This window comes from Panulirus ornatus, chromosome 63, assembly GCF_036320965.1.
Source record: "Panulirus ornatus isolate Po-2019 chromosome 63, ASM3632096v1, whole genome shotgun sequence".
In the NCBI taxonomy this organism is placed as follows: Eukaryota; Metazoa; Arthropoda; class Malacostraca; order Decapoda; family Palinuridae; genus Panulirus; species Panulirus ornatus.
In genome coordinates this window covers 26,269,041-26,293,042 of record NC_092286.1, presented here as the reverse complement: position 1 = coordinate 26,293,042, position 24,002 = coordinate 26,269,041, and the positions used below count along the sequence as shown (strand labels likewise).

Sequence of the window (24,002 nt, the reverse complement as noted above, 5' to 3'; positions counted from 1 at the left end):
TTCTTTTTTTTTTTTTTTTTTTTAATTTTCCAAAAGAAGGAACAGAGAAGAGGGCCAGGTGAGGATATTTCCTCAAAGGCCCAGTCCTCTGTTCTTAACGCTACCTCGCTGTCGCGGGAAATGGCGGATAGTATGAAAAAAAAAAAAAAAAAATATATATATATATATATATATATTATCCCTGGGGATAGGGGATTAAGAATACTTCCCACGTATTCCCTGCATGTCGTAGAAGGCGACTAAAAGGGGAGGGAGCGGGGGGCTGGAAATCCTCCCCTCTCATTTTTTTTTTTTTTTTCTTTTTTTCCAAAAGAAGGAACAGAGGGGGCCAGGTGAGGACATTCCAAAAAAGGCCCAGTCCTCTGTTCTTAACGCTACCTCGCTAACGCGGGAAATGGCGAATAGTTTAAAAGAAAGAAAGAAAATATATATATATATATATATATATATATATATATATATATATATTTTTTTTTTTTTTTAAACTATTCGCCATTTCCCGCGTTAGCGAGGTAGCGTTAAGAACTGAGGACTGGGCCATTGAGGGAATATCCTCACCTGGCCCCCTTCTCTGTTCCTTCTTTTGGAAAATTAAAAAAAATTGAGAGGGGAGGATATATATATATATATATATATATATATATATATATATATATATATGTATGTATGGATGGAGTGATTAGAGAGATAAAAGCAAAACTAGAAAAATGGAGAGTAGAGATTGAGTGTGGCGGTAAGACACGGTGGCTATTGGCAAGCCTGTTTGTGGATGACACTGTGTTGTTTTCTGAGAGTGAATAGGAGTTGCAGAAGGTTGTAAGTGTGTTTTTTAATGTCTGTAAGCATAGGAGATTGAAGGTTAATGCAAATAAAAGCAATGATGTTTGAAAGGAAATGGAGTGAAAGTACGGATATTGTAAAACCATATAGAGTGAAAGAAGAAAGTGTACTAAATTGTGCTGTGGTTATGGGGAAAAAGGACTGGAAGAAGTAAGGGAATTTAAGTATCTAGGAGCTGTCTTGGGTAAGTTTGTTGATATGAAAGGAGAGATAAGGGAGAGACAGCAGTACAGGGTAAAAGAGTCATTGGTCCCTTAATAGAATAATGAAGGGTTGAGGTTAAGTATGGAAGTGAAGAGAGGATTAAGGGGTAGCATAGCCCTCTCAACCCTGACCTATGTAGCTGAAACTTTGATGTGGAATGAGGCACAGAGATAAAGAATCCTGGCTGTGGAAATGAGTTATTTGAAAAGAGCATGTGATGTGACTAGATGAAACAAAGAAAGAAATGAAAGGGTGTATGAGAGATGTGGTATGGCAAGGAATGCAAAAGGAGTGAATTGTGGAGTGGTAGAATGGGTGAAGCATAATACTTTGAGGTGGTTTAGGCAAATGGAAAGAGTGCAAGTCTAGGACTTTACAAGGAAAGTGTATAACAGTACAATTATAGGGGATGGTGTGAGTGGAAGACCATCAGTGACTTGGGCAAATAGGGTGGAGGAATACTGGAGGGAGAGAAACAGAAGAAGAATGCAGTATATGGTGTATATGAGGAAGGCATGTTGAAGGATTTAGTCATGGACAATTGTCCACATCAGTGCTGGGCCTTAATTCATATATAGAATTGTGAAACGGAAAAAGAAAAGGGGAAGTATTTTCGGGCATCAGAGATATAGATAGATAGAGGAGGTTTAACTGAATAAGAAGTATGGCAGAAGAGAGGTGTGGTGGTAAAGGGAGTATGTATGAGAGGGCTGAAGAGGGTGTGCTGAAATGGTCTGGGCATATGGAGAGGATGAATAAGGAAAGGATGACCAGAAGTTTATACATGTCAGAGGTGAAAGGAACAAGGAAAAAGGAGAAACCAAGGACAGGGTGAAAGGTTGGACTGAAATATGCTTTGAAGGCTCAAGGCCTGAATATGAACATAGAGCTGATTAGAGCAATGTAATTTACAAATGATTACATTGTCAGTGGGCTGATCCAGTGCATATGAAGCAGTCAGGGGAAACCATGGAAAGATCTGTGGGGTCTGTTTGTGGATAAGGAATTCTGGCTTAAGTACTTTTTGTCTGACAAATAGAGAGTGGATGTGAGCAAATGAGGCCATTTCTTTACTTGACCCTAGCACTACCTTGGTAACGCTGGAAATAGTGAATGTTCTTTTTATTTATATTATTATACTTTGTCTCTGTCTCCCGCGTTAGCAAGGTAGTGCAAGGAAACAGGCGAAAGTATTGCCCAACCCACCCACATACACATGTATATACATACACGTCCACACACGCACATATACGTACCTCTACATTTCAACATATACATATATATACATACAGAGACATATACATATATACACATGTACATAATTCATATTTGCTGCCTTTATTCATTCCCGTCGCTACTCCTCCACACATGAAATTACAATCCCCTCCCCCTGCATGCACTCCAGGTAGCGCTAGGAAAAGACAACAAAGGCCACATTCGTTCACACTCAGTCTCTAGCTGTCATGTATAATGCACCAAAACCACAGCTCCCTTTCCACATCCAGGCCCCACAAAACGTTCCATGGTTTACCCCAGACGCTTCCCCTTCCCTGGTTCAATCCATTGTCAGCATGTCGACCCCAGTATACCACATCGTTCACAATTCACATTATTCCTTGCATGCCTTTTACCCTCCTGCATGTTCAGGGCCCGATTGCTCAAAATCCTTTTCACTCCATCTTTCCACCTCCAATTTGGTCTCCCACTTCTCCTCATTCCCTCCACCTCTGACACATATATCCTTTTTGTCAATCTTTCCTCACTCATTCTCTCCATGCGACAAAACGATTTCAAAACACCCCATCACCTGTAGTACCCACTGCACCATTCCCAATATACCCTCATCACCCTTGCTTAGGATTAGACAGTCCCATAATATTTTTTTTTTTTATGTAAGCTGTGAACACTTAACTCTTAATTCATAAGAAAAACAATAGTTTTGAACTTTTCTACACATAGTTAAATGGAGAAAAAATGTATGACCTGTAAGTGAATTTTATGTATGTACAGAGAACTGGCAAGTTTGATAGATAATGTGTATTTCCTGAACCAAGAATGATTCATTTTCAAAGTTTTTTTTTTTTTTACTTTTTGTGCACTTTTTCATGACACACACATTTTTTGTTTTTGCTTTTGTTTTTTTCGTATGAAAGGGGGCAATCATTTGTATGTTAAAAAGGGTTAGATTTGGTGTGCATATGTCTTCAGTACACAAGAACCTAAGCTATGGAGGTCCCTCCACAGCTCAGGATCCTCTTTATATATGGATCAGTTGTTACGACTGAAAACATTTCCTGTAAGAATAAATAGACCCCTTCACAATTTCAAGTTTGGAGCAGAGCAAAACACATAGGTTAACATGACATGAGGAGAGATTTAAAGTGAGGGTATGTAAACCTTCAAGGCATCGTAGGGCTACATGAATTTGAGAGGTAACTGAAAAAGAACAAAATGATTTTAAGAGACTGATACCTTATTATTTGACTGTGGTTAGAATTTTAGTCATTTGAGGTAAGACCACTAAATAGGAAGGAAAATCCAATCATTTGTTTCCCCTTTAAAAGAAGATGAGCATTGATGAAAGGACTCTTAGTTTGTTAAAGAGAAGAGCAACTTGATGAAGCTCTTAGGTGAATGATAAGACTCTGTTGCTGAGTTGATTTCCTACATGCGAATGAGTTAGTTGTGTTTATGTATACTTTGTATACTCTGTCTCTTAGGCAGATGTTGTGTTTAATCTTCAAATAGTATTGGAGATATTGCTATGGTATGCTGAAAGAGGGCAAAGCTGGCCTGTTTTCCCATGCTTTCTGGCTAAATTCTGTTAGAAAGAAAAAGTAAAGTGCATGCAGCATTTTTGGATCTAGAAAAGGGTGTATGATAAAATGAAGAAAAAGGGCTTTTGGAAATGCTGACTCACCTGTATTGAGATGGAAGGCTGTTGATGCTGTTTAGCCTTCGTGATGAAAATTTTGTTCCTATTAGAGTAAATGTTGGTATGAATGAGTAGTTGCAAATAAACCTGGGAGTGCATCAAAGCTATAATTTCACAGTGGTTGGTAAATATTTTAAGTATAAAGCATAAGAGTTGAGAGATAAGCAATTAAAGAATATGCAATTGAATGATTTTAGAATGAAATGGAAGCTTTCAAAGACACTTTGGTTACAATCTTTCTTTATTATCTCTTTGTTCAGGGGAGAGAGTTTTATACTTGTGGTGTCCCATCTCTTACCTTGGACATATGTATTATGTCTTTATTCCTGTGTATGCAAACACACACACACATACACACACACACACACACATAAAAACAGACACATACACAAACAAACACACACACACATTAGGACTATTCAGTTGGTGGCCCACAGGGCAAATCTGACCTTTGAGTGTTTTTTCATTGGCCATTTCATAGACTTAGAAGAATTAAGATTAATGAAATTATCTATTTAAGTGCTTACGAAATTTTATATGAATAGATTTTTATCATGACCATCTGTCTTTATTAGCTTAATGAAACATGTGATCAGTTTTGATAATTAGTTGAATGAAATGTTTAGAGAAAAATTGGATGTGAGATTAAATGTATGGCCCTTCCATCAATTTGAGTTTCATAGTCTGGCCCTACTCCTGAAGTAATTGAATAGTGCTGGTGTACATGATGGTCAGTAACATTACCTGCTACACCACAGATAAAGCTGCCATTTGCGCTGAATCAGAAAAGTGTATGTTAATTCTCCCATTTGTATTTAGATAATTGAAAGAAATTAGAGAAGCTTAGTCATTTTAGTTTGAAAGGAGAACAGTTCAGAGAGAGACTTTTGGATGTTAATGTCCTGAGAGGTGCAACTGGAGGGATGTCTGATCATTATCTTGTGGAGGCTAAGATGAAGATTTGTATGGGTTTTCAGAAAAGAAGAGTGAATGTTGGGGTGAAGAGGGTGGTGAGAGTAAGTGAGCTTGGGAAGGAGACTTGTGTGAGGAAGTACCAGGAGACACTGAGTACAGAATGGAAAAAGGTGAGAACAATGGAAGTAAGGGGAGTGGGGGAGGAATGGGATGTATTTAGGGAATCAGTGATGGATTGCGCAAAAGATGCTTGTGGCATGAGAAGAGTGGGAGGTGGGTTGATTAGAAAGGGTAGTGAGTGGTGGGATGAAGAAGTAAGATTATTAGTGAAAGAGAAGAGAGAGGCATTTGGACGATTTTTTGCAGGGAAAAAATGCAATTGAGTGGGAGATGTATAAAAGAAAGAGACAGGAGGTCAAGAGAAAGGTGCAAGAGGTGAAAAAGAGGGCAAATGAGAGTTGGGGTGAGAGAGTATCATTCAATTTTAGGGAGAATAAAAAGATGTTCTGGAAGGAGGTAAATAAAGTGCGTAAGACAAGGGAGCAAATGGGAACTTCAGTGAAGGGCGCAAATGGGGAGGTGATAACAAGTAGTGGCAGATATAGGGTGTTTTGGTCGAGGTGGTGTGCAAAGTGAGAGGATTAGGGAAAATGATTTGGTAAACAGAGAAGAGGTAGTAAAAGCTTTGCGGAAGATGAAAGCCGGCAAGGCAGCAGGTTTGGATGGTATTGCAGTGGAATTTATTAAAAAAGGGGGTGACTGTATTATTGACTGTTTGGTAAGGGTATTTAATGTATGTATGACTCATGGTGAGGTGCCTGAGGATTGGCGGAATGCGTGCATAGTGCCATTGTACAAAGGCAAAGGGGATAAGAGTGAATGCTCAAATTACAGAGGTATAAGTTTGTTGAGTATTCCTTGTAAATTATATGGGAGGGTATTGATTGCGAGGGTGAAGGCATGTACAGAGCATCAGATTGGGGAAGAGCAGTGTGGTTTCAGAAGTGGTAGAGGATGTGTGGATCAGGTGTTTGCTTTGAAGAATGTATGTGAGAAATACTTAGAAAAGCAAATGGATTTGTATGTAGCATTTATGGATCTGGAGAAGGCATATGATAGAGTGGATAGAGATGCTCTGTGGAAGGTATTAAGAATATATGGTGTGGGAGGCAAGTTGTTAGAAGCAGTGAAAAGTTTTTATAGAGGATGTAAGGCATGTGTACGTGTAGGAAGAGAGGAAAGTGATTGGTTCTCAGTAAATGTAGGTTTGCGGCAGGGGTGTGTGATGTCTCCATGGTTGTTTAATTTGTTTATGGATGGGGTTGTTAGGGAGGTGAATGCAAGAGTTTTGGAAAGAGGGGCAAGTATGAAGTCTGTTGGGGATGAGAGAGCTTGCGAAGTGAGTCAGTTGTTGTTCGCTGATGATACAGCGCTGGTGGCTGATTCATGTGAGAAACTGCAGAAGCTGGTGACTGAGTTTGGTAAAGTGTGTGAAAGAAGAAAGTTAAGAGTAAATGTGAATAAGAGCAAGGTTATTAGGTACAGTAGGGTTGAGGGTCAAGTCAATTGGGAGGTAAGTTTGAATGGAGAAAAACTGGAGGAAGTAAAGTGTTTTAGATATCTGGGAGTGGATCTGGCAGCGGATGGAACCATGGAAGCAGAAGTGGATCATAGGGTGGGGGAGGGGATGAAAATTCTGTGAGCCTTGAAGAATGTGTGGAAGTCGAGAACATTATCTCGTAAAGCAAAAATGGGTATGTTTGAAGGAATAGTGGTTCCAACAATGTTGTATGGTTGCGAGGTGTGGGCTATGAATAGAGTTGTGTGCAGGAGGATGGATGTGCTGGAAATGAGATGTTTGAGGACAATGTGTGGTGTGAGGTGGTTTGATCGAGTAAGTAACGTAAGGGTAAGAGAGATGTGTGGAAATAAAAAGAGCATGGTTGAGAGAGCAGAAGAGGGTATTTTGAAATGGTTTGGGCACATGGAGTGAATGAGTGAGGAAAGATTGACCAAGAGGATATATGTGTCGCAGGTGGAGGGAACGAGGAGAAGTGGGAGACCAAATTGGAGGTGGAAAGATGGAGTGAAAAAGATTTTTTGTGAACGGGGCCTGAACATGCAGGAGGGTGAAAGGAGGGCAAGGAATAGAGTGAATTGGATCGATGTGGTATACCGGGGTTGACGTGCTGTCAGTGGATTGAATCAGGGCATGTGAAGTGTCTGGGGTAAACCATGGAAAGCTGTGTAGGTATGTATATTTGCGTGTGTGGACGTATATATATACATGTGTATGGGGGTGGGTTGGGCCATTTCTTTCGTCTGTTTCCTTGCGCTACCTCGCAAACGCGGGAGACAGCGACAAAGCAAAAAAAAAAAAAAAAAAGGTATTTCAGAGTATGATTAGAAAGGATGGCAGTGGGAAGGATGGATTGAGCAGGATGTGCATCAAGAGTTTAGTTATCAGAAAAAGGTTTGTGGATGGAGTACATGAAGAACAGTGTATGAAATACAAATATGGTTTAAGATTTACAAGTGTTGATAGGGATTATGCAAACGCAGCGTTTTACTGTTATCTTCTAATAGATTATACGGTAATCAGTATTAGGAAAAAACAAAGCCAGAGACTTAATTTCATTGTTAGTTCTTAGTATTTCTTGAAAGCATGAAGAAGAGATGGTAATGAAATACATGACTTTTTGTTTGGACACAGATCTATGGGCAAACAGAGTCTAAGAAATTCTTGTACTAACCTTTTAAGTTATAATGTGAGCCATACTTATAGCCACCATCTGTAATGGAGTCACATGCTTCCAGTGAAACCTGCATGCTGTGTGCACCAGATATAGTTAGCTTAGATGTGGAGAGTTGCCACCACTAACTATGACTGATGAAAAAACATTTTTATAGCTCTTCAGCCTTACAAGAAACAGTTTTATATTTTCAATATGATCCCATCATTATGATTGAAAGATGAGTTTTGAAAACATTTCTAAAATACCTCATAAAACCAAATGTTGGCAACTGAGCTATACTATGGAGGGTAACTGGCCCACAGACAGAAATAGACAAGTGGCGTGTGAAGCACAGAGGCTGCAGCATGCTTCTCGCACTGGTTATAGAAAGTGCTCTCTCCTCTCTCAGTGACCATGTTATGCAATGGGCCACTGATGCAGTTGTAAACTGCTTTCTGTGAGTTAGTGCTTCTGAAATTTGTCTTTAGTGATACTCACAGATGATGTGACACTTTCTTGTGTCATGACAAAGAATAAATGCACTTTTTTGTATAGTGTGATGAATTCACTAATATTTTTATGCCTGTGGAAATGGGTTTGTCATATATTTAAAGCTTTGTCCACCAAACATTCACTAAATATAAATGATAAAAGTTTACATTGGTATATTGTACCATTATATTGTTCAAACACTGATTGAAACGAGTAATAGTAAGTGTGATAGTTGGAAGGAATTTGGGAATTCTGAAGATATTCTCATAAGAGGTAAGATTTTGAAGAAAGAGTGCATGTTTGATTACATTATATAATCTTCCAGTATGGAGAAGACTTTCACACATGGAATTTGTAAATAGAAACTGACCTGCTATGTAGTGGTCAAATTATCCAATGATTTATCTTTACTTTGGAAAGACTGGAAAATATAAGTGAAGGGGAATATAAAGTTGATTTGAGCTGATGAGGATGTGCTTGATAAGGTGGTTCTTACAACTTGGTAATGACTGTTTGTCATTAAAAGGAATGACTTACTTCATTGAAAGAGAGAATATTTTATGGAGTGTCAAAGACATTAGGAAGTTGATATTGTTGAGTGAGTTGTTTGAAGTGAATGTACAGAGTGGCTAGAGACTTTTGTTTGCTCTTTTGGAAAATTTTGTGATGCAAGTGATGAAAATGAAAGAAATACCTGTTGAATCACAATCATCTCTATTCAAGATGAATTAAAAAGTATGATTGTCAGTGAAACATGCATGATATCATTTTATACTTTTCATACATCCCTTTCTATGCCAAAATATCAATTGCCTTATACAAAGGATTCAGTATTTTCAAACATGGATCTTTTAATGCATGTGTGTAATATGGTTTAGTTCATGACAAATGGAAAGCATTTATAGGTTCTGAGACAGTGAAAAGAAAATGGGAATTGAGTCTTTATGTAGTAATTGTGAAACAAATTGAAAGTTTGTATAGGTCTTAAGTATTTAAAGTGAATGGACTGTCACCAAGAGTTGACACAGTATGTTGGGTGTTATGTTACAGTGTTTTGGGAATAAGGAAGAGAGGAGGGTAAATTACCTAGTCAGCAGTGGAGGGTTGAGCATTGAAGTAACTTTGTCCTGAGGTATGAAATGTATGGCTTAGTGAACTTTCTAGGTGAAGAATACCAGAGTGTATGAGATTTTGGCAAAATTTATGAATATAATTTGGATATAGCAGAAGAGATGAGGAGGTGGGAAGTGAAAATCAAGGTAAAAGCATGGTAGAATGATGTGGAATGTGTAGTGACTTGAGAATTTTAAGATATATCGTGAAATACAAGAGATTAAGCAGTTGTAATATAAAGAAGCATAATATTGTAAAGATTCAAAAAGCCATTTAAAAGAAAGCTGAAAGACTATAAAATGAGGGCAGCAGAGAACTAGAGGAAAGAAAGCTAGTTTTGAGAGCAAATTCTGAAGAAACTTAGAACAAAGGATTTAAAAAGAAATATTATGCATTGACCCATTTGGACATATATACATTATAGAAAGTTTGATATATCATGGATTGGAGCATTTTGATTAAGTTTATGATTCTAAGTATATAGATAAAGTCAAAATGTATTTTGGTCTGGGGAAGATGATTCAGAGGTAGAAACAAGGACTGTAGGTAATAATTTATGAAAAATTGAAAAAGAATAAGAGTGAAATTTGACAAGACTTCTAGAATGGACTAGGAAAAATAGAGATATTATGGGGTTAGGTTGGGTCATTTTATGAGAGATAGAATGAGTAGTATGCTGAGGGACTGGAGTAATGACAGTAGAGAGTGGATGTGAGCAAATGAAGCAATTTCTCCATCTTTTCTTGATACTACTTTGCTAATGTGGGAAATGATGAACATATTTGAAAAGAAAATTGTTTTTTTAATACTTGTCTAACATGTCCTGCATTAGCAAGTTAGCTTGAAGAACAGATGAAGAAATGTCATCAGTTATTCACATCCACTCCCTAGCTGTCATGTATAAGACAACCCAGGTCTCCTATCTTAAAAGGTTCTGGCATTATCCAGGACTTTTTTTCCAGAGGCTCCTGCATCTCATTGCTGTTGTACATTCAATAATAGGGATGAGGCACTCCTTTTGAAGGAAGATATCATTTGATGAGCTTGAGCTCTGTTTCATCAACTGACAAGGATATGGCTTCAGTACAAGTTGCTTTTAACTTGGGGTGTAGCCTCAAGCAGGCAGAGTTATATATTTCTTTATTCATTTATAATTACCATAGACCTAGGAAGGAGTAGCACTACTCGTGAAGCAAGAGTTGTGGGATTGTGTGATAGAGTGTAAGAAAGTAAATTCTAGATTGATATGGATAAAACAAAGTGAATGGCAAGAGATGGGTGATTATTGGTACTTATGCACCTGGTCATGAGAAGAAAGGTCAAGATAGGCAAGTGTTTCAGGAGCAGCTGAGTGAATGTATCAGTAGTTTTGGTGCACGAGAATGGGTATTAGTGTTGGGTGATTTGAATGTGAAGGTTAGTAATGTAGCAGTTCAGGGTATAATTGGTGCACATTGGGTGTTCAGTGCTGTGAATAGAAATGGTGAAGAGCTTGTGGATTTGTGTGCTGAAAAAAGACTGATGATTGGTGATACCTGGTTTAAAGAAATATATACACAAGTGTATATATATATATATATATATATATATATATATATATGTGAGTAGGAGAGATGGTCAAAGGGCATCATTGGATTACATATTAATTGATAGACGTGTAAAAGAGAGACTTTTGGATGTAAATGTGCTGAGAGGGGCAGCTGGTGGGATGTCTGATAACTCTCCTGTTGAGGCAAAGGTGAAGATTTGTAGTGGTTCTCAGAAAAGAGAGAATGGAGGGGAGAAGAGAGTGGTGAGAGTAAATGAGCTTGGAAAGGAGATGTGTCAAGATATACCAGCAGAGATTAGTGTAGAATGGCATAAGGTGAGAGCAAATGAAGTAAAGGGAATGGGTGAAGAATGGGATGTATTTAGGGAAGCAGTGATGACATGTACAACAGATGTATGCAGCATGAGAAAGGTGGAAGGTGGGCAAACTACAAAGGGTAGTGAGTAATTGGATGGAATAAAGTTGCTAGTGATGGAGAAAAGAGACATTTGGATGGTACTTAAAAGAAAGGAGTGTAAATGACTGGGAGATGTATGAGGGAAAGTGGCAGGAGGTCAAGAGAAAGGTGCAAGAGGTGAAAAAGAGGACAAAGGAGAGTTGGGGTGAGAGAGTATCATTAAATTTTGGGAGGACAAAAAGATGATATGAAAGGAGGTAAAATAATGTGTGAAAGACAAAAGAACAAATGGGAACATTGGTGAAGGGGAAAGTGATATCAGGTAGTGATGAAGTGAGGAGGAGATGGAGTGAGTATTTTGAAGGTTTGTTGAATGTGTTTGATGATAGAGTGGCAGATATAGGGTGTTTTGGTCAAGGTGGTGTGCAAAGTGAGAGGGTTAGGGAAAATGATTTGGTGAAGAGAGAAGTGATGGTGAAAGCCTTGTGGAAGTTGAAATTTGACAAGGCGGCAAGAGTGGATGTTATTGCAGTTTTTTTTTTTTTTTTTTTTTTTTTTTTATACTTTGTCGCTGTCTCCCGCGTTTGCGAGGTAGCGCAAGGAAACAGACGAAAGAAATGGCCCAACCCCCCCCATACACATGTACATACACACGTCCACACACGCAAATATACATACCTACACAGCTTTCCATGGTTTACCCCAGACGCTTCACATGCCTTGATTCAATCCACTGACAGCACGTCAACCCCTGTATACCACATCGCTCCAATTCACTCTATTCCTTGCCCTCCTTTCACCCTCCTGCATGTTCAGGCCCCGATCACACAAAATCCTTTTCACTCCATCTTTCCACCTCCAATTTGGTCTCCCTCTTCTCCTCGTTCCCTCCACCTCCGACACATATATCCTCTTGGTCAATCTTTCCTCACTCATTCTCTCCATGTGCCCAAACCATTTCAAAACACCCTCTTCTGCTCTCTCAACCACGCTCTTTTTATTTCCACACATCTCTCTTACCCTTACGTTACTTACTCGATCAAACCACCTCACACCACACATTGTCCTCAAACATCTCATTTCCAGCACATCCATCCTCCTACGCACAACTCTATCCATAGCCCACGCCTCGCAACCATACAACATTGTTGGAACTACTATTCCTTCAAACATACCCATTTTTGCTTTCCGGGATAATGTTCTCGACTTCCATACATTTTTCAATGCTCCCAAAATTTTCGCCCCCTCCACCACCCTATGATCCACTTCCGCTTCCATGGTTCCATCCGCTGACAGATCCACTCCCAGATATCTAAAACACTTCACTTCCTCCAGCCTCTCACCATTCAAACTCACCTCCCAATTGACTTGACCCTCAACCCTACTGTTATTGCAGTTAAATTTATTAAAAAAAGGGGGTGATTGTGTTGTTGATTGGTTGGTAAGGATATTCATTGTATGTATGAATCATGGTGAGGTGCTTGAGGATTGGTGGAATGCTTGCATAGTGTCATTGTACAAAGGCAAAGGGGATAAAAGTGAGTGCTCAAATTACAGAGGTATAAGTTTGTTGAGTGTTCCTGGGAAATTATATGGGAGGGTATTGATTGAGAGGGTGAAGGCATGTACAGAGCATCAGATTAGGGAAGAGCAGTGTGGTTTCAGAAGTGGTAGAGGATGTATGGATCAGGTGTTTGCTTTGAAGAATGTATGTGAGAAATACTTAGAAAAGCAAATGGATTTGTATGTAGCATTTATGGATCTGGAGAAGGCATATGATAGAGTTGATAGAGATGCTTTGTGGAATGCATTAAGAATATATGGTGTGGGAGGTAAGCCACTAGGACCATTAACAGGTTTTTATCAAGGATGTAAGGCATGTGTACGTGTAGGAAGAGAGGAGAATGGTTGATTTCCAGTGAAGGTCAGTATGCGGCAGGAGTGTGTGATCCCCATGGTTGTTTAATTTGTTTATGGATGGGGTGGTTATGGAAGTAAATGCAAGGGCTTTGGAGAGAGTGGCAAGTATGCAGTCTGTTGTGGATGAGAGAGCTTGGGAAGTGAGTCAGTTGTTGTTTGCAAATGATACAGCGCTGGTGGTTGATTCAAATGGGAAACTGTAGAAGCTGGTTACTGAGTTTGGAAAGTGTGTGAAAAGAGAAAAGTGAGAGTAAATGTGAATAAGAGCATGGTTTTTATGTTCAGTAGGGTTAAGGGACAAGTTAAGTGGGGTGTGGGTTTTAATGGAGAAAAATTGGAGGAAATGAAGTGTTTTAGATTCATGGGAGTGGACTTAGCAGCGAATGGAACCATGGAAGTGGAAGTGAGTCACAGGGTAGGGGAGAGGGCGAAGGTTCTGGGAGCATTGAAGAGAGTGTGAAAGGCAAGAACGTTATGTGGGAGAGCAAAAATGGGTATGTTTGAAGGAATAGTAGTTCCAACAATGCTATATGGGTGTGAGGCATAGGTTATAGATTAGGTTGTGTGGAGGAGGGTGGATGCATTGGAAATGAAATGTTTGAGGACAATATGTGGTGTGAGGTGGTTTGATCAAGTAAGTAATGAAAGGGTAAAAGAGATGTGTGGAAATAAAAAGAGTGTGGTTGAGAGAGTAGAAGAGGGTGTGCTGAAATGGTTTGGTCATATGGAGAGAATGAGTGAGGAAAGATTGACAAAGAGGATATATGTGTCAGAGGTGCAGGGATCAAGAAGTGGGAGACCAAATTGGAGTTGGAAGAATAAAGTAAAAGATTCTGAGCAATTGGGGCCTAAACATACAAGAAGGTGAGAGGTGTGGAATAGAGTGAATTGGAATGATGTGGTATACTAGGGTTGAGGTGCTGTCAGTGGATTGAACCAGAGCATGTCAAACATCTGGGGCAAAACGTGGAAAGTTTTGTGGGGCCTGGATGTGGATAGGGAGCTGTGGTTTTGTTGCATTACAAATGGCAGCTAGAGACTGAGTGTGAATGAATGTTGCTTTTGTTTTCCTGGCTCTACCTCAGTAAAGCAGGGGTAGCAATGCTGTTTCCTGTCACACACTTCTCCAAACTCAGTCACCAACTTCTGCAGTTTCTCACTTGTATCAGCCACCAGCACTGTATCATCTGCGAACAACAGCTGACTCACTTCCCAGGCCCTCTCATCCCTGACAGACTGCATACTCGCCCCTCTCTCCAAAACGCTTGCATTTATCTCCCTAACCACACCATCCATAAACAAATTAACAACCTTATTAACATTACATACCCCTGTCACAGACCAGTCTTTACTGGAAACCAATCACTCTCCTTTCTTCCTACTCATACACATGCCTTAATTCCTTGATAAAGACTTTTCACTGCTTCTAGCAGCTTACCTCCCATACCATGTATTTTTAAGACATTTCACTAAGTATCTCCATCAACCGTATCAAATGCCCTCTCCAGATCTATATATGCCACATACAAATTCATTTGTTTTTCTAATTATTTCTCACATACATTCTTCATAGCAAACACCTGATCCACACATCCTCTATCACTTCTGAAACCACACTGCTCTTCCCCAATCTTATTTTCTTTACATGCCTTTATCCTCTCAGTCAATACCCTCCCATACAAATTTCCAGTGTACTCATGTACTCAACAAACTTATACCTCTGTAGTTTGAACACTCACCTTTATCCCCTTTGCCCTTGTACAATGACACTATACATACATTCTGCCAATCCTCAGGTACTTCACCATGATCCATACATACATATAATATTCTTAGCAACCAATCAACAACACAGTCACTTGCTTGCTTAACAAATTCAACCGCAACACCATAAACAGAAGAAAAATGATCTCTTGCTTACATTGACTCTCTAGCTATCATGTATAATGCACTAAAACAAGAGCCGCTACTCACAACCAGGCCTCACAAACCTCTCTGTGGTTTCCCCTTACCACTTTATATACCCTGATTCAGTCCAGTGACAGCATATCTCCCTTATGTTTTCCCTTCTCGTCTTTTCTCCACTCTAATATGCATACCCTCTTAGTCATCCTCTCCTCATTCATCCTTTCCATGTGTCCACACCCTTTCAGCACACCTTCAGCTCTCAACCATACACATTTTACAGTGACACCTTTCTCAGATCCTTTCATTACTAATTCAGTGGACCCTCCTTTCACAACATATTGTCTTCAAACATTTAATTTCCAACACATTTACCCTTTCTGAACTTTTATTATCCTAGAGCCCATGGCTTGCTTCCATACAACACTGTCAGCACAGACTGTTATCTCTCCTCTTTCCATACATTCCTTACTGCACCCAGGACTGTAGCCCCCTCACTCACCCTATGGATCACTTCAACTCCTGTAGTTACATATGCTGTCAGGTATGTAAAACACTTCACTATCTATCTGTCTATATATCTATTTATATCTCTAACTCCCATTCCTTCTTGGAATCCCCATTAAGGGGGTGACCATGGTAAAAGAGTCTCCACTTATCCCTGGCCTTACACTCTTCCCTTGCATATGCCATTCTATGCATTATTCTCCCATTTCTCTCCCTCCAGTACTCTTCCACTTTATTTCCCTGTGTCACAGGTGGTCTTCCTCTCACAACAACTCCCTTGATCATATTATCTTACACATACCTTGTAAAACATCTTGCATTCTTTCCCCATGCCCGAACCACCTAAAAGTACTACATTTAACCCACTCTACTACTCCAAAATGCATTTCCTTTGCATTCCTTCATACCAAATTTCCCATACACCCCTTCACAACTTTCTTCATTCCATACACTCACACCACATGCTCCTCTTGGATAACTCATTTCCATGACCTGGATTCTTGGCCTCTGTGACTCACTCCATGTCCAAGTTTCAGCTGCATAGGTCATTGTTGGGAGGACAGTGCTGTCCCTTAATCCTTTCTTTGATTCCATAGCTATACCCTTCATTACTCTATCAAGGGACTTCATTTCCTCCAGATTCTCTCCATTCCAACACACACTCCAACTGATCTTTCTCTTTGCTACCAAATCTAATAACCTTGCTTTTATTCACATTTACATTCAGATTTCTCCTTTCACATACTCTTTAAAACTCAGAAACCAGTTTTTGTAGTTTTTCACTTGAATCTGCGACCAGTGCTTTGTCATCAGCAAACAGTAGCTGAATCACCTCCCAAACCCCCCCTCAACTCCCAGTGGGATTCATATCTGCCCCTCTCCAAAACCTTGCAACCACTTCCTATACCACCCCATCTGTAAGCAGATTAAACAACCATGGTGACATGACGTATCTCTACTGCAGAGCCACCTTCACCTGGAACCACTCATCCTCGTTTCTCTTTGCTTGCACAAGTGCTTTACTCTATTGATAAAAACTCACTGCTTCTGGTAGCTCTTTTCCCACACCTTGTATTAATAACACCTTTCATATAGCATCTTTATCAACCCTTTCAGATGCTTGCTTGAGATCCATAAATGCCATGCACAAATCCTTCTGTTTCTGTAAGTGTTTCTTAAATTCTTCAAAGTAAACACCTGATCCACACATCTGAAACCACTCCTGAAACCACATTTTTCCTCCTCAGTCTGATGCACTGTGCATGCCACCTCCCTCTCAATCACCACTCCCATACAGCTTCCCAGTAATCTTATACCTATGTAATTTGAGCACTCAGAATGTCACAGTTCTGGCAGTCGGGCAATCCCCAGGCACCTCTTCATGACCTATACATATACTGAAAACCTTAAATAACCAGTCAACAACTTCAGAAGTTCAGTAGTAATCCCATCCACTCCATTTGCTATGCCACACATAGATCTTTCATACATGCCTGTATTTTCTTATGGCTTTTAATTGCTTACAGAGGGCAGTTCCTTGACCTAATTAAGTCTAGTCCCACAAGGTAGGTGGGATCACACATTAGTTGTTCAACACTTCCCAAGAATACCCTCCCACTTCAGTACTGCATTTTAACTTCTACCAATGACACAATTTCTATATGTTAATAGTCTGGTCAGTAATGGTGTACGGTACACTATTTGATGATTTTGAAACAGATGGTCATCCTTATTTATACATGTATTTTATCAGTATCATGTCAGATAGAATGCTGTGATAGGAGATTTAGATGCTTTAAGTATTATAGCTGTATTATTGCCAGTGCAGAAATAGGCTACATAGACAGCTATTTTAATTACCTAGCAGTTTTCCATGAAAACATCCCTTCTTAACTGGTGAACCTCTAAGAAAACTTCAGTATGTTTTTACCAAACATAATTGTATGTTTACAGGCTCGAATGGAAAACCGCATTTTATACCATATTTGTTTAGATTGTACTAGTACGGTATGAATGTTTTTCTTTTGTACAGTTTTTCTTATAAAATACCTGTGAGGATTGGAGAATATATATGTTTTCCTCTTCTAAGATTCATATACAAAGGTACCTCTGATTATTGATTTTCTAGGTGAACATGGTTTCTTAACATTTTCACATGTTGGAAATGTGAAATCCACAGTATTGTCTGATAGCTCCAAAATAGCTTCACAAAAATATGCTTAAAAGTCTATGTATATAAAGACTATTGTGTTATTGTACACTTCAATGATGTGAGTTACTTTTATGTATTTCATACTGATGTAATACTTTCCCGTGAAGCAGGTGATTAAGGACTGAATCATTGAAATTTCAGACATACACCACTGGGTAGGAAGGATTCTTGGTCATTGATATAATAGGATTTTTTTTTAAAGTTCTAAGGTTATGATATGCGTATAGATATGAGTTTTCTACTTTTTTCTTGAAATTAGAGAGGAAATAAAATTATTTTTGCTTTGGGGTATTTCATGATAGTAAAATGAATAGCAGAAACCCAGAACATGAGCTGAGCTGTTGGTTACTATTGCCCAGAGAGATTTGTACCTAAACCTTTGTGATTGCTTATTTGTAGAATGCTAGAAGAGAATTATAGTCTCTTAAATGTATGAGTATGTACAGTACTGGATAGAATTATAGTTTCTTAAGTATACGAAGTAACAAAAACTCATGATTTGCAGATTCCATTGATAAGTATGATTGAACAAGAAATCTTCACTATCCTTTTTTTTGGGGTCTTTCTTTACCAGTTTTAATTGCAACAGTCTTGTTTAATTGGTTGGAAATATTGTTGATGCAAGTAATCAAAATCTTTATGAGGCACTAAGTTGCCAGTCTTAGATTTTGAAAACCTATGTAAATTTGATTAACAGCAGTTTGGTCTCATGTAAAAATTATTGATAAGAGTGACTCATTTACCTTCTTATTATTTTCCTGTAATCATTCAGTCTAGTTCTTAATAATTCAACTTACTGTTCTAGAAAATATTGGAATCTGTCACGGTATATGTTGCTAAAATATCCATAGGAAAATGGATGCATATCTTTGGAAATTTGATTGTAATAACTTTTCCCGTCCCCACTTTGGTCAGTACCATCGAGTCACTTATTAACAAAGTTACAAGTTTGTGTGTAATTACTGAAATAATTCTAGTAATAATTATAACATGGCTTATCAGGAAAATGATAGATGTGATATTAGGGCAAAAGGTGGAAGATGATGGATGAAACAGACAGTGGTTGGCTTCATTGTGAATTATTCATTTTCCACTTAGTCATATGTTTAGCACCATAAATTGTATCAAGAAAAGCTAAGTTCTTTCTTTTGAACATCGTTAGATTCTCTTACAATGTATTTTCCATTAACTGTAGATTTACTTATGTGGTATTTCTGTTCATGTATCATTGCTCTATTTCCATTTGAATGATATTTATCTGGTATATCCTTAAAAGGGAGATCTATCCAAACACTTTTGCAAACTTTTATCTTTTTTCAAAATAGACCTTCTGATCGTGTCATATATTTGTGCAAGTGAATATTTGTTGTTGTCTAGCTTTTACTTGTGGAGATTTACTGGTCTCAGTATCAGAATCTGAAAGCCCAACCTCAAGAAGTGTATTAGATGTTTAATAGACTTTTATATGGATTCTTTTTGCACACCACACGGTTTCTGATCAGACAGGTATGGGCTAGTTTACATCTGCAAGTGACGAGAAAGTATAATGTTTTCTTCCGTTTTTTGGACGTTGCATTGTGCTAAGCTGTGTAGATGAAAAGTTTGCTAAGCCTTTGGTAGATGAGAAATGCCTTTTTGTGAGCTGCTATATGCATTTGTTATATTTTGTTTTGGTATTTAGTCACCAAAAATTACATAGCCAGATATGAAAAGCTTTTCTTATAGAGGAATCATCATAATTTGTGATGTGTCTTAAGTAATAAGGCAGTTTTTCAACATAAGTACTGTATTTAAAGATTTTCAGAATATCATTTATTTTTTCTAATTCTGTAGTAAATTTAGATTTTTCAATTAAATGAACATATAAGTTAGTTGGAATTTTTTTTATTTGCTGGAAGATATGCTAATACCACCCCTAAAAAGAGACTGGGAGATCCACAAATACCAATCATATGGTCAAAGCAAATAAATGGTCAACTTTTATCTTTATAGGAATTTCTTTAACAAAATATTATAAATTAGGATGTAGTCCATTGGAAAAATGTACAATACTTTAAGTCAGTTTCATTCAAATTAGTTGCTTTTATCTATAGTGGTTCTCATGCTCTACCATCCACTTAACCTTAAGGCCTTGGATGTTAGCTTTTTTTAGTATTCTTGAAATTTATTGCTTCACATGATCTGTCGTACATTTGACTTAATAATTAAGCCTATATCAAAAGTTTTTTAATAAAAACCTGATTTGTGAGTTATAATATCATAATTTACAACTTGCCATATTCACTTTTGGTTTATTGTATCAAAAGATATAGAATATGGAAACTTTTTTTACATAGTAAAAGATGAAAACTGTAGAAATATATGTTAATAAAAGTGATAATGATTGAGAGAAGGGTTGATTAGTAAATCATAAAAGGAATGTAAGGCCTGTATGTAGCGATTGCTTCATGTCTGCATTGCACGTCTCATGCTTGCACCTTGGCTTACAGCTCTTCTGGTCTGGCTAGCAGCTCAGAAATATCACCTGCTACTCCTGATTCTGAAACCACCGGTTGGCCTAATTGTGAGCGTCGTTTTGGCCCTGGTGAGTTCGGTAGCAAGGTCCGCCGCTACTGGAGCTCGGAAGAAAGTGGTTACATGGAAGGGGTTGAAACAGCTCTGGACACCTCATTACACGTGCAGCTTTCTCCTGTGCATGAAATCAAGTGAGATTATGCATAGTACAGTATATAATGTAGAAATATTTATTATCCAAAGAATATGCAGTACCTTTTTAGCGTAACTAATTTTGATGATTTGGGTTTGAGCCCATTGTGATGTTCCTTTTCCACTGAACCAGTTTTAGTGATTATGGTGACTACATGTATACAGTAGTATGACTAGGGGCTGTGATTATAATACTTATGGTTTGGAAATCTAGAATGACTTGCAGTGCCTTGCTATTTATATGAAAAAGAAATGCAATTGTGTTTTAGGTATGATGTTTATTTCAAACTGAATACAGTTTATGAACTAATGTATAATGATTATTATCAAAATGTTATCTTGAACTTTAGGGATTGATCACTTTTTGTTGTCATAATTGGAATTTCTATACCTTTACTGTCCTGCCCCAGGAGCCCCTTTTGTTGAGCTGCTGCATCACCCAGAAAGCCATCCTCATCCACTGGGTGGGACCATAGTCAAGAAGAGTGGTAATGTTTTTGAGGGAGGAATAGGTGGTTATTGCCCTTCAGTTTTAAAGTTATGTCTTGGGCAAGAGGGTTCTTATACAGGAACCTATTGGTATATGCGTATTTGATCTATACCATTTTTATTATAACATGCACAGTCCATTTAGACTTTCTTATTTACTTAGGTTTAAGTTTGGAATATCATGATCATCATTAGACTGGCAGTGCAGTGGTGTGGCATTGCCAACACCTGGTGAGAAACTTACATATGCTTGGTGTAGGTACAGTCTGTAGTCAAGGAGTGCTACAGTATTGTATTTTGCATAGTGATGAAGTAAGTATCCTTATTATGTAATTTCATTTTCATAAGCACCCACGAGTTTTCTATTGAATCCAAACTCAGTGAATTCCTAGGCCAGTCACTGAAAAACTGAACTGCACAATCTTTGATAAAGTAATCAGAGGCTCGTGTGGCAGGAAGCCTCATACTGCATTCCATTTTGGCCTTGCACTTTTTGAATGAACCTGGGAGATGGTCACTTACTGGCTTGAGGTAACTATTGTGTTCATAATTTCATTCTTTAGCAACGCTGCAAGGTCCCCCAAACCATAATAAGTGAAACACCCCCATACCATAAGTGAAGCAGGAACTTTAAAGTGCTTGCAGTGTACTTGGGGTCAAATGGATCTCAGCCTGGTCACCTGCACGCACTCCCATTATGGCCACCTATCACAGACAAGGTGGACTCATTACAAGATGCTTCTGAATTTAGCTGTATCCCACACTACATATTTCTTGCAGAAATTTACTTTTTCTTTTGTTTATGGTGACTGTTAGCTTGGGATGCAGCCTGCAGCTCTAGTGCTTCAGGCTGTCATTTAAGCAGTGTTGCACTGTCTTTACCGCCACATCACTGAGCAGTTTAGGGTTTTTTCTTTTAATTCTTTTGCACTGAAGCATGGATCTGCATCCACTTGATGTTTAAAAATGTTCAGAGTATATAAAGGGGTTTCTCTAGCCTTCTCAGGGTGTTTCACATTAAATTTCCTCACCCATTGTTGCACTGATCTCTAGCTCAACTGGTATTATTAAAAATTTCCTTAATTGGCTTACTATCCTTGTAAAGTGCAACTATAGATGCTGTTTTGTCACTTTTAAGGTGACTGATTTCCAACCTAAGTAGGTGGTAGAGATACAAAAATGTAAGACAGCAATGTAAATCCAGATTATAATTGAGAGTACAACAATACACTCCTGCCTCCTGTAACAGCTAAATTGCTACTGAAGTGGCTCATGTGGTGTACCAGCATGTCATGTAGTTGTCACTGTTCAGTAGAGGTTGCCAACTTTATTGGTGAACAACAGCATTATTTTAGGTGGGTATTGTGATTTATGTCAGTATAATTGACAAAGGCCTCTTTATACCAAACCATCCTCATTGGCGGGCTTCGTGTGTATACATATATAGGCTATATATACACAGGAGTGTAGTTGAGAGAGCAGAAGAGGGTGTGTTGAAATGGTTTGGACACATGGAGAGAATGAGTGAGGAAAGATTGACCAAGAGGATATATGTGTCGGAGGTGGAGGGAACGAGAAGTGGGAGACCAAATTGGAGGTGGAAAGATGGAGTGAAAAAGATTTTGAGTGATCGGGGCCTGACCATGTAGGAGGGTGAAAGGCGTGCAAGAAATAGAGTGAATTGGAATGATATAGTATACTGGGGTCGACATGCTGTCAATGGATTGAACCAGGGCATGTGAAACGTCTGGGGTTAACCATGGAAAGGTCTTTGGGGCCTTGATGTGGATAGGGAGCTGTGGTTTTGGTGCATTACACATGACAGCTAGAGACAGAGTGTGAATGAATGTGGCCTTTTTTGTCTTTTTCTGGTGCTACTCCACTGAAGGGGTGGGGTGAATGCTATTTCTGGTGTAGCAGGGTAGCGACAGGAATGGATGAAGGCAAGCAAGAATGAATATGTGAATGTGTATATATGTATATGTCTGAATGTATATGTATGTATATATGCATTTTATGGTCATTTATATATATATATATATATATATATATATATATATATATATATATATATATATATATATATATATATATATATATATTTTTTTTTTTTTTTTTTTGCTGTCTCCCGCGTTTGCGAGGTAGCACAAGGAAACAGACGAAAGAAATGGCCCAACGCAAATATACATACCTACACAGCTTTCCATGGTTTACCCCAGACGCTTCACATGCCCTGATTCAATCCACTGACAGCACGTCAACCCCGGTATACCACATCGATCCAATTCACTCTATTCCTTGCCCTCCTTTCACCCTCCTGCATGTTCAGGCCCCGATCACACAAAATCTTTTTCACTCCATCTTTCCACCTCCAATTTGGTCTCCCACTTCTCCTCGTTCCCTCCACCTCCGACACATATATCCTCTTGGTCAATCTTTCCTCACTCATTCTCTCCATGTGCCCAAACCATTTCAAAACACCCTCTTCTGCTCTCTCAACCACGCTCTTTTTATTTCCACACATCTCTCTTACCCTTACGTTACTTACTCGATCAAACCACCTCACACCACACATTGTCCTCAAACATCTCATTTCCAGCACATCCATCCTCCTGCGCACAACTCTATCCATAGCCCACGCCTCGCAACCATACAACATTGTTGGAACCACTATTCCTTCAAACATACCCATTTTTGCTTTCCGAGATAATGTTCTCGACTTCCACACATTCTTCAAGGCTCCCAGAATTTTCGCCCCCTCCCCCACCCTATGATCCACTTCCGCTTCCATGGTTCCATCCGCTGCCAGATCCACTCCCAGATATCTAAAACACTTTACTTCATCCAGTTTTTCTCCATTCAAACTTACCTCCCAATTGACTTGACCCTCAACCCTACTGTACCTATTAAATAACCTTGCTCTTATTCACATTTACTCTTAACTTCCTTCTTTCACACACTTTACCAAACTCAGTCACCAGCTTCTGCTGTTTCTCACCCAAATCAGCCACCAATGCTGTATCATCAGCGAACAACAACTGACTCACTTCCTAAGCGTTCTCATCCACAACAGACTGCATACT

General features: G+C 38.7%; 1 protein-coding gene across 7 annotated transcripts in view; it reads left to right on the top strand.

The window, feature by feature from the left end:
* LOC139745940 (uncharacterized) overlaps positions 1 to 24,002 on the top strand; it is a 226,610-nt gene that overhangs the window by 162,452 nt on the left and 40,156 nt on the right. For all 7 annotated transcript variants that reach the window (XM_071656637.1, XM_071656638.1, XM_071656634.1 and 4 more), the window contains one exon: positions 20,214 to 20,429. In XM_071656637.1, coding sequence (XP_071512738.1) covers positions 20,214 to 20,429 — 216 coding nt within the window. The remainder of the gene's footprint in view (positions 1 to 20,213; positions 20,430 to 24,002) is intronic.